The sequence below is a fragment of the Phacochoerus africanus genome, chromosome 1 (genome assembly GCF_016906955.1).
Source record: "Phacochoerus africanus isolate WHEZ1 chromosome 1, ROS_Pafr_v1, whole genome shotgun sequence".
NCBI lineage: Eukaryota > Metazoa > Chordata > Mammalia > Artiodactyla > Suidae > Phacochoerus > Phacochoerus africanus.
The window spans coordinates 8,788,433-8,799,580 of NC_062544.1; the positions used below are offsets into that span (position 1 = coordinate 8,788,433).

Sequence of the window (11,148 nt, forward strand, 5' to 3'; positions counted from 1 at the left end):
ATGGCAAACATGTATAGTGTTTATACTGTAAACAAACAAACCAACAAGTTTACTTCAAAAGTTAATATTAGGAGATTTTATTTCCACTGTATTTTTTTCTTCTCCTAGCAACAGGCCTGCTAGTGACACAATCAGAAATGTCTCTGGGGTCACTTGGATAGCTCTTGGAAACCGGTGTCTGAGACAGCATTGTTTGGGCTTCCCACAGGCCTTGTCTGGAGGGATGCTTGTGGTTGTAAAGAAGAGCTAGCCCAGTCCTTGCTCTCTCTCTCTGTCTCTCTCCTTTCTGCTCCCCGCCTCATCTGGACTGGGCATGTTTACTGGTCTAGAGATGTTCTGAGAAGCCCTTTGGGTCTGCTTTGGGAGCGGCAAATCTGGAGCTTTGTTGAGATCTCAATGCAGGTGGTTGGGCCACCTCTCCATCCCCCCCCATACAGAGGGTGAAGGGAAACTGGGAACACTCAGCCCTGTGTTTGAGGGTTAGAACATGAGGCTTAACAAGGTCTTTGGTCTGAGTCCCAGGGACTGGCAATTAAAATTTTTTTTTTTTTTTTTTAAACGGGCCAGATTCAGTGGAAATGAGTCTGACTAGTATCCATGAGGACATAAGTTCAGTCCCTGGCCTCGATCAATGGGTTAAGGATCCAGCATTGCTGGGAGCTGTGGTGTAGATTGCAGTTGCGCCTTGGATATGGCATTGCTGTGGCTATGGCATAGGCCAGCGGCTCTAGCTTGAATTCGACACCTAGCCTGGGAACCTCCATATGCAGTGGGTGTAGCCCTAAAAAGACAAAAAACAACCAACCAAAACAACAACAACAAGAAACACCCCCCCCAAAACCAAACCAAAAACCAAAAACAAACAAAAAATGGGTCAGACATTATGCCACCCTTCTTCCTGACCTTCCCACTCCGATATTCTCTCCCATAAGCCCCGATAGTTCTTGCAGCGGAGTGATTTGGGGAGGAAGAAGGACGCATGTGCTGCCGTAACCCGTCTCTGCCTTGAGACAGACCCTAACCACTTACTCTGCTGAAATGGAAGGTAGTGCAGTTTTCCTCCCATGAGATGGATGGATATCGAAAGCTCACATCTATTTACAGGTGCATATTGACTTGACTGTTACCTACTATCACCTACAGGAGATGAGCCCTTGATTATTTGAAGAGCCAAACTCTTTTTTTTTTTTTTTGCCTTCATGTTTCTCATTCAGTTCAGTCTCCTTCTGGGTTCATTCCTGGAGTAATAAGGGCAGCACAATGGTTCAAAGAATGTTTTCTGCCATCAGACTTATTTTTGAATCCTAGCTTAGCCTCTTAAGGAGTTGTCTTATCTTGGGCAAACTACATAACCTATTTATGCCTCAGTTTTGTCACCTATAAAATGGGAATATAGTAGTACTTATGTTGAAGGATTTATGAGACAAAGCATGTGATGTTAGCACCATACCTAGCATTCAATAAACACTCAATAAATAGCAACCACTATTATTATTGAGTTGTTGCAGTCAAGGCGGAGATGGAGTGTCATGAGGGGAGGAAGAAAGATATGTCTTCCTGCAGTATCTGTTAACATAAAAGATGAGCATGCTTTGTGCCCCAGCAATTCCAGCTCTATTCTTGTTATCTGCCTGGAGAGATATCACATGCTCATGCACAAAGATTACACTGTGATTATTGAAGCACTGATTTCAGTGAAAAAAATCAGTAACAAGTAGAAACACCCATCAACACAGGAATGACTGGAAAACTGTGGAATATCCATAAAATAAAATGTTCCATAGTAGTTACGAGAATGAGGTGGAGCTATATAGCTCAACAGATAGAGCTTTCCAAGACATGTTGATACATGAACAAAATAAATTGCAGAATCATATGGGTGATTTGATTCTGTGAAATGGTAGTATATATGATAGTATATATATTTCGATACATAGTATATATAGTTCAATATATTTCATCATATGTGTGTATAACTGTTGAAGTATATATACTATAATTTCATATCCTTTTTATTTATACATAGGTATAAATAAAAATGATATAGTAGGATACCCCTTAAAGCAATAAAAGCTAGGAGCGACCTGGAGATCATTTTCAAAGGGGATTTTAGGTTTAAGTCTAGTGTTAGGGTTTTTAAAAAAGGGAATGAATGCATATATTGTACAATTAAAAATAATCAAGGACAGAGAAAGAAATACCTATCTGGCTAAGAATGGGAAGACTGTGACTGTCAAACCAAAGCTCTGATAGGAAATTCCCAGCTTACAGGTTTCTTTCCACTGCTGCAGCCCACTGATAGAGGGTGAGGGCTCTCAGCCTGACATCTGCATCAGCTTCCAAGGGCTGCAGCTTTGAGATGTATACGTAAAGAGGAATATCTAAGAAGGGTAGCACATATATATGTATATATATATATACATGTGTATATATATATATATATGCCTGTCTCTGTGTGTGTCTACATATATAGACACACACACATATATACTATTAGGGGTGTATATATTCCAGCTGTAGGCTAATGATATACACATATTCCAGATTTAAGAGAAAAGAGGTAGATGGGGTGAGTTTGGAGGAAGGAGATTTGTGTTTGAATCCTGAGATTAACAGCTGGTCTTGGGCAAGTCACTTTTCTTCCAAGCCTTGTTTTTCTCAACTCCAAAGTGGGGATAGTAACCACATCTTTTATCCATTTTTTAAGGTGATTGGGAAGTTCATGTGGGATCACGGATGTGGAACACTCCATAAACCATGAAGTGTTCTTGTGAGAGAAACCCTGGCAGCCGGGGTTGCAGCAGCCTTGCCGCATTCCTCTGGAGCCAGGGGGTGTTGCAGAACTGAGCGCACAGCAGTAAACACGCAGCTTGCGAAGGCCGAAGACCATGACTGCCACTCTATTTGATGTATAAAATACTAATGTGCTTTTTGGAGAGAATAGCAGGTCACAGGGGACGAGAGGAAGGAAGGACGTGGCTCTGAGGCCAGACAGATGGCAGAATGGGACAGCAGTCTCTGAACATCTGGAGTCCGAAGCGAGCCTGGTCAGTGAGCTCCTCCTTGGAGAAGAAACCACAGACTCCCTCCTTCCGATAACCTCTGCGCTTCCATCAATCCCTGGGGGCTCTGACTGCTGTGTCCCAACCCTTGGTGCTAGAATTCAAAGCCAGATCCCCAGGTATCCCTCCTCTTTATCCAGATGTCACACGGCTATGGCTTCCAGCTGTGTGCAAGAGAACTTCTGGCACACTCGCACTTTTGGACCAGGCCACCATTCTGGGCTGGGGAGGACTTCCTGAGGAACCCTTCTTGAGCTGCATGTTTATGTTTACGAGGGTGGGGCAGCCTTGAAAGTGTTGAAGGAAGGAAAGCCTAGTGGCAGAGTCCAGGGCACATGGGCTATGGCGATAACATGCGGGAGAAGAAGTTTGGGATACAAGCACAATTGTATATGACTTTGGGAAGGGAAGGCTAGCATTCACCCTACAACTTTGAGGAAGTCATTTATCTTCCCCTGATTTGCAAAATAAAAGGGTTGATCTATGTCCGGGGTTCCTAATCAGAATGATTTAGAGCCTTGCTATGCATATCTTTGGTCCACCTGGGGGCTGTTGGAAAGGCAGGCTCTCACGGGCCCCAGCCCAGACCGCCTGAGTCAGAATCAGCAGCTTAATGAGATACGCAGGTAATTCACACACACACCGAAGTCTGAAAAGCACTGACTTAAAGATGCTCGTTACCTTTACAGTTTCCTGGGTCCCCATTTTGAGAGAGTTGGCTTTAGAAGTCTAGTATGATGGTGGGAAGCTATACGTTTGAAAAGCCCCTCACAGCTAGATTTGAGGGCTGTTGAATTTTAGGACTGCCCTAAGTCTCCGTCATTCTGTTGGTACCTAAAATACCCAGAAGAAAAGTGCAGTTCTCTCTGGGTGAATGGCTGGTGATGGAGGATGACCCTCGAGAGCAAAGGAGCAGCGGCTTGTTCTCCAGGTGCCTGGGGTTGCCCAGTACATGAGGCAAGAGAGAACGCTGCCCATTTTACAGCTGGGATTAACCATTGGCAGCTCCCCCGTTAAGATGGTAAACTCATTTAGCGATGGATACTGAAAAACAGCTGAATTCAAAGGCAGAGAGTGGTAATCTAATTGCACGGAATTAGCCTCAGGAGACTCAAAATATCAACCTCAGAAAACCACAAAGGGATCCTTTATAAGGGCTTTCAAAAGCGTTGGGGCCTCAGCGCCCCTCATAAGGGCTTGCATTACAAAGCACAGGCACTTTGCACAGAAGCCCCTCTCCCCAGCCTTTCAGGGCTTTGTTCCCTTCTAATGTGCTTTCTGAATGAATTTCCTGCCTGGTCCTGATGGTGTTTTCAGTTGTGCGTTAGGCTTAACAAGGAGTTGGTTCAGGAAAGACAGCTGGAGTTCAGGACTGAGAGGCCTTTGGCCATCAGTCCTGCGAACACCATCTGTGCCTTAGGACTTGTCCGTGGTCCATTGCATTTTCTGGTGGCCTTTCCGGCTCTGACCTTCGCTTATTCTGAGGTCCTTCCTATTTCTTAAAACCAGGCTCTTACATAACCAAGGTGATTTCCTTGAACAATCCTTTGTCGCATCATGAGTTTGTGTGTGTGTGCTCATTCCCCACTTTATTTATTATCCAATCCATTTTAAAGAAGGAAAAGGTACACATGAGTTAGTGTTTATGGCTTGACTCAGAGAGCTTATGAAGATCATATGGTAATTTGGGAATCAGGAAAGGGGGAACAGAAGTGTTGTGAAGATTTGTCTCTGACCTGCATTTCATGTATGTTTCTGCAGCAAAGTGCAAACCTCAATCCACAAAAGCAGCCTGAATTCCTTCTTGAGTGCCTTCTGGAAAGTGGGTTTCTAGTCAGGGACCCTCACTGCTATTGAGGTGCCATTGCACCATTTGACAGGTCTGCCAGGTGGTTCCCCAGAATTTGTGTGTGTACATTAAAAATATATTTATCAATTTGCTCCACTTCTTCACTTGGAGCCATATAGAATAAATCTCATGATTCTCAAGTGGGGACCCTGGGTAACTAGGGGATTCATGAAATAGTAACGAGGACTTAGAATCCATTTTAAGCATTTCAAAGACTGACACATTGCCTATTTACTTCTGATAAGGCTCTATGGACTAACTAAAAAGCATCACATCTTTACGTTTGTTTTTTCTTAGGTCAACTCCGTGTGGCAATATTGCTTATCCCATGATGTTACTGCTTACCCCAGTAATTCTGGCAGTTATGTATGCCTTTTAATAAAGGTGGTGAAAATAAGTTAGTGATGAATGGGGTTTGGTAAAAAAATTAAAAAAAAAAACATAGTCCTATAGTGGGGGAAAAAAAAACCAGAATCACTGATAAAAGTATAAAAACTTTAGTTTGCTTTCCCAGGCTGCTCTTCAGAGCTATGAGGCTAGTGATCTAACATCATATTCTCTCGTCCTATGAAACATTTCCTGGGGAAGACATATTTATGGAACCTGTCAATAATGGTGTCCAGATTGGGATAACTCTCCAGGGAGTGAAGTTATTTTAATTCTTTTAGGTCTTTGAGCCTGAGTATAATTCTTGTAACAATTGAAATACACAGCAGTAGTTGTAACCAAAATTGTTCTATCATGGAGAAGATTGGGATATTCCTTGACTGGTGTAGGTAAAAATTCTTTTAGAGACACTTATTTGTGGATTCTCTCCCTTTTATGACTGGGGGGAACTGAGGCCAGCAAGATCATGAAACCTTCTCAAGAACATTCCACTTGCTGAATTCTGGATCCCAGGTCTTCTGCCCTTGGGGCCAAGGCCACTTTGCCTAAAGCAGCAGAAAACCTGCAGAATAGCATCAAGATGGCCAGGCAGGAGACAGTGCCATCCATCTTAAAAATCATTCTGGCTTCTGCCAGCTGATGAACAAAATAAAGTTAATGACGCCCACATAAATGTGATTCTGTCGCAGGCTGCACACACAGACTGTCTGGAAGGGAGCTCTGCGGGCCCTCTGAAGAAGGAAAAAGGGTTTTAATGTAGCTTTAAAGGGATCCGTGTCTCCCCTTTCTGCAAGGACAGGGACTGTGGCATCTGTTACCTCTGTCTCCCCTGCAAAGTGCCTAGTTTTGGACTGGACACATAAACAAACAGTAAGTAAATGCCTGGTGAATAAATGAAGGCAGTGTCAGCACTGAAGTTAATTCAGCCTGAGCCTTTGTGGGTATGGGCCTCTGTCTTTCATAAAGACCTTATCTGAGGTTGGAGGGCACATAGAGGTGTTGGAGCCAAGTATTTGAGTGGATTGTAGCAAAACTGAGTCCCCATGAAGGAAAGAGATTTGTCAAAGCCATTCTGCAGGATGAGAGCAGAACTGACTTTACAAGGAAGGCTCTTAGATCATAGCCTAACTGCTCTTTCCACTGCAACACATGGTAGCACATTCTTTCATAAGGTGATCTCAAAAATAAGTTGCCTACATTTCCCCTGATAGGTCATTACGAGTGTTGTAAATATGTGAAAATTAGGTGCTGATTCATAATTCTATTTACCAGCCTGCGGTCCTTGTCCAAAATGTCCCTTGGGAACGGAAAATATGATGTTTACTTTTTCTCAAGCTTCCTAAGACCCTCAAAGAGGGTAGACTGATGTTTTGATCAACCCTAATGCAAACTGGCCCAAGGGCCATTTTAGGAAAAAGTCCTTGTCCCACTTTGGAAGCTTCCGGACACTCTCCGCAGTGCCCCAGAGCCCCAAATGCAGTGGGTAATATTTGAGGAAGAATGCAGCTCTGCTGCCAAGAGAGAAAGATCCAGGTGGCCATCTGTCCCTCTTGCCAAGCTTGGAGAATGGGAAGTCAGAAGGGCCATCTCTGCGGAAAGCTCGTTTACCTTTCAACTGGGTGGTTTTTCAGGGCTGAAACGTGAAGCAATCTATTTGCCATCCCCTTTTGATCCTAGTGTGGATATAAGACATCTTCCTTCAAGGTTCTGGTGACCTTTCTTAGCAAGTGCACACCATATTCAGTACAAAACCCTGTCAAAGCAGCATCTACTGGGATGGCAGATGGAAGTGGCACGTAAAGAAGGGCTGATCATCTTTGGGAAAAACCACGCATGGGTTAGACTTAGTTTATTTCCTCTGCCTTTATTCCATTCTGGAGCACAAGCTAGGCTCCTTTTTGCTTCTCTAGGTTGCCTTGTGTGTTACATCAGGAGTGATTTCTCATTACTGCTGGTTCATCACAGCCCCAGATTAAATATTTGGCTATTCTATACCAGTGGTTCTCATCTGCAGGTAATTGTGTGCTTGCCCGTCCAACTTCCAGAATTTCTGGCAGTGTCCAGAGACATTTTTGATTGTCATGACTGGGGGAGGAGATGTTATTGGTGTTAAGAATACTGATAGACATCTTACAATGCGTGGTTCAACCCTCATAACAGAGAATTGTCTAAAAGGTTCAAGATGTCAGTAGTGCCAAGATTGAGAGACATGGTTTTATACCATAGGCCTATTTGAGTTACTCAGAAGGTAAAAAAATTTGGGGGTCATCCTGGCGCCTTCCTAGGCATGAACTTCTGTAAGGACTCTAAGAATTGAATCGAGTTCCCTTCGGCTTGAAAGGGGATTTGAAAGGAATGTGCTTCTACCATAAAAAACATATCTTTGCCTATTATTTTTGACCAGTATGGATATAAAGCCCCATTCCCAACTGAAAACAAAGAGAAAAAAATTAGCTTATTGAATACTAGACTATCACTCACAGAATTTTAGAATCATAGGCTTTTAAAATATCAGCATAAGACTTCAGCAGAATCACCTTATTTACTTATGGGGACATAGTTGCTGAGCACTGCAATGCTGTTTGTCCCCCAGTCCCTCTCTTTCTTCCCCTCAGCTCTTTTTAAGACCTAGATTCATTCTCTGCATTGGCACCATATGAGATTGTTGTTCTGTTTGTTTTGCTGTCATTATTGCCATTTTGCTAGTTATATGCTGATGCAGCGGCACTTCTCTTATCAAGAGCCTTTCTTTTTCTACCCTTCAGATTTCCCCAACAAGGTGAGCAGCTGGCATCATTGAATCTAAGGAGTATATGGGTGCCTGAGATGATTGGATTGGCTCATTCCAACATGGTGCCTGTCTCTTGGGGGAGAAGGCGTTATTCACATGGAACCTGCTAAGGAGTCAGTCTCCATTTACCCCCACATACATTCTATTGAGCCCCCAGATTTTAATATTTATGTATTTTCACCTAAACTTAAAGTGAGAGTTAGAAATGAAAATGCCAACTAGACAAAGACAATACTTTCTCCCCTTGCGACCTTTCCCCCCTCATCTCTCTGAAAAATTGCTGAGGATAGTTCCCTGGTGCAATTCTTATTTTTATTATTTTATGTCATGTCCTAACAACATTTATTCCCCAAATGACGTAGCCATTTCTACATTTTGAAAGTGCAGCAGCACCCATCCCTTTCCGGCTCTCCATAGCCATGACTTTTCTTTCCTTATAAACATATGGCGTTATAGCCCATATCCATTGTAGTTCATGTCTGCCTTGACACATGTAGGGGAAGATGATGTAGAGTGATGCTTTCTGATAGGCTGCCACCAGTAACTTAAAGAATTAACATAGCAGATTCATAATCTTATCAAACTGATTACAATGCAAGCCTTTTAGACCATCTCCCTTTTCTGAAAGGCATTGTTTGGGAGAAGAAAATTAAGCATTACATATTGTTCATCAAGAAAAAATGAGTTGAGGGGGGGAGTATGTGCTTGGTCCTATTAATTTACTCTTTAATCTCTCTGGTTCAGTTCTATCTCAGAAAGCCAAACAGAGAATCAATTTGCATGCATATGTTACCCAGTGTCCTACCTCCATAGCATTTTACAGTTCTACTCCTATGTAGAAGAGAAAGGATTTGATATTGTTACGAGAATACTTTGTGCCCTTTCTCACACAAGGTAGCTATATTTCACAGGGCCCTGGATTGTTGCACTTTTCTCATTCTATATACCTCCCTGACTGTTTGTATTCTGAGCTATGGGCAGAACTATGGCCTATCAAAGAATTATTTGAAATGGAGATTAGAAGCTTTAGTGTTGGTATCTCAGAGAAGGAGAGAAGTCTTCATCTCAAGAGAAAGATATGAAAACAGACTCACACATAGACTCTTACAATCTGGGGAGAGGTGTCTTTCATTTAATAAACCATCCACTGGATTAGTTAAACCAAAAATTCATATGCAGAGTTCTCTATAATATAAAAAAGAAAAAAAATATTTGCTGGTTTGTGAAGGGAGAGTTTAATATCTGTGGTAACTTATTTTTAAAAACAACCTAGAGTGGGTTTTTCAAATGACTGTTAATCTAGTGCCATGATGAAAACATGAGAGTCAGACATCTAAAAGTGAAGAAGATTAATGATCCTTGCAGGTCATGGAGGAAGACTAATTTTTTATCAATTCATATACATGGAATTTATCATAACTATCTCTGAAGATGTTATAATTCACCCACTTACAAAAGGACTGTATATTTCAATGCTTCCTAAGGAGGTGATTTTTAACTTTTCACATGTGCCAATGTAAGAACGCTAAGCCTATAGCCAGAAAAATTTAACCTGGGAGACAATGGGTGGGAGAACTCAGCTGGGGAGTTGGGGATAGACATATATTAAGAAACAAAGCAAACAAGATTTTTCTATCAGTTCGGGATCTGCCAGCTAACAGGTAGAGTTTGGAAGGGTGAATGGGGGAAAGGAAGGAATCAAAGTTTCAAAAGAGAAACGTTTCCCGGAATCGGCTCCTAAATAGATCCGCGCTGCACCCAAGTACGGAGCTTTACAACCTGAAGTCGTAACACTGTTGTTTCCAAGCACTAAGCCTCAGCAACGCCCCCACCCCCACCTCGCAGAAAAAGAAAACAATAACAAAAAAGGGTAGAAAATGAAATATTCTGTGTCCAGTGAGTTTGAATGCAACCTTCCCCTTCACCGCTAGTTGTCACTTGGCTCCCAGACGGGAGAGCTGAGGTTTTCGGCACTGCGGTTAGAGAGAATGCAGTCCTAATTAAACTGAGTAACTCCTAAAGCTTCCCCGTAAAGTCCTCAGCCGAGTGAGAGCCTATCTGCAGAGAGGTTGGGGTCAGTGATGGGGCAGGGGTGTAGCAGACAGAAGGACAAACAAACCACAAGAAACTGGCAAAAAGCTGCCAGGGCAGTGACTGTCTCAGATCTCCACGCACAAGCCAGACACCCTGCGGGCGGGGGGGTGGGGGGGGTGGGCAGTGATAGAAGGAGCGGGGGATGGAAGGACCCGACTGCAGCGGTACACAACACCCTCCTCCCCCTAAATGAGGGGATCACGGACAGAGTCAGCCTCCGTGCTCATTTTCCCCATTTCCATGAGACCGATGTGGTCAGTAGAAAATTGCATACCTGAAGAATACAATGGTCTCCCAAAGGTAGAGTCGAAGAGTATTGAAGCGGTACATTTTTCAGGTCCTTGTGCTTTGTAGTCCACGAGTTATGGGGGCAAAAATATTTCAAATTGGCACTTACAAGATCAGCGAGGGCTGTTGAAAAAATAATCCAGATGCTAAGGGGAAGTGGGGAACAGGGGCGCAGAGGGAGAGCCCCAGGGGAAATCGGAGCAAGGGGGCTGTAGGTATTACGGACAGAGGAAGCCGCTGTTTCAGCACCACGGAGAGCGTCCAATCCTGCTTTTCAGGAGCGCGAAGAGTATTGCTGTTTGTTAAACTCAAGCTTGTCTGTTGGCTCCCTGCGGCGCTGGGGAGGCACGTTTGAGGGTGGGTATATTTTCTTTTTTATCTCTGTTTTTCTGTTTAAACGGACAGCTCCGTGAAAGAAAAAAAAAATCTTCTGTGGCGATCAGAACGCTGGCCTCGGATCGTTACATTGGGTGAGCATCTTGGGTAGAGAGAGCAGGGTTTTATGCCCCTGGGCTGGCCTGAGGGGTTAAGGGGAGAGGGCAAGCGGTTGACGGTGTTGCCTTCAGTTAAATCCCGGAGAATATGCCAGGCTGGCGCATCGCGACCGAGTCCCGGGAATCTCGTTCCCCTGCCTGCGTACCCGTCTGCTGTCGCCTTGCGATCCCTGTTCTCTGGTC

General features: G+C 43.5%; 1 protein-coding gene across 2 annotated transcripts in view; it reads right to left on the reverse strand.

Moving 5' to 3' along the window:
* Window positions 1–10,810, reverse strand: part of GLRA1 (glycine receptor alpha 1) — an 89,215-nt gene extending 78,405 nt beyond the window's left edge. For both annotated transcript variants that reach the window (XM_047772122.1, XM_047772038.1), the window contains exon 1: window positions 10,458–10,810. In XM_047772122.1, coding sequence (XP_047628078.1) covers window positions 10,458–10,513 — 56 coding nt within the window. In that variant the 5' untranslated portion in view covers window positions 10,514–10,810. The remainder of the gene's footprint in view (window positions 1–10,457) is intronic.
* Window positions 10,811–11,148: the final 338 nt, after the last annotated feature.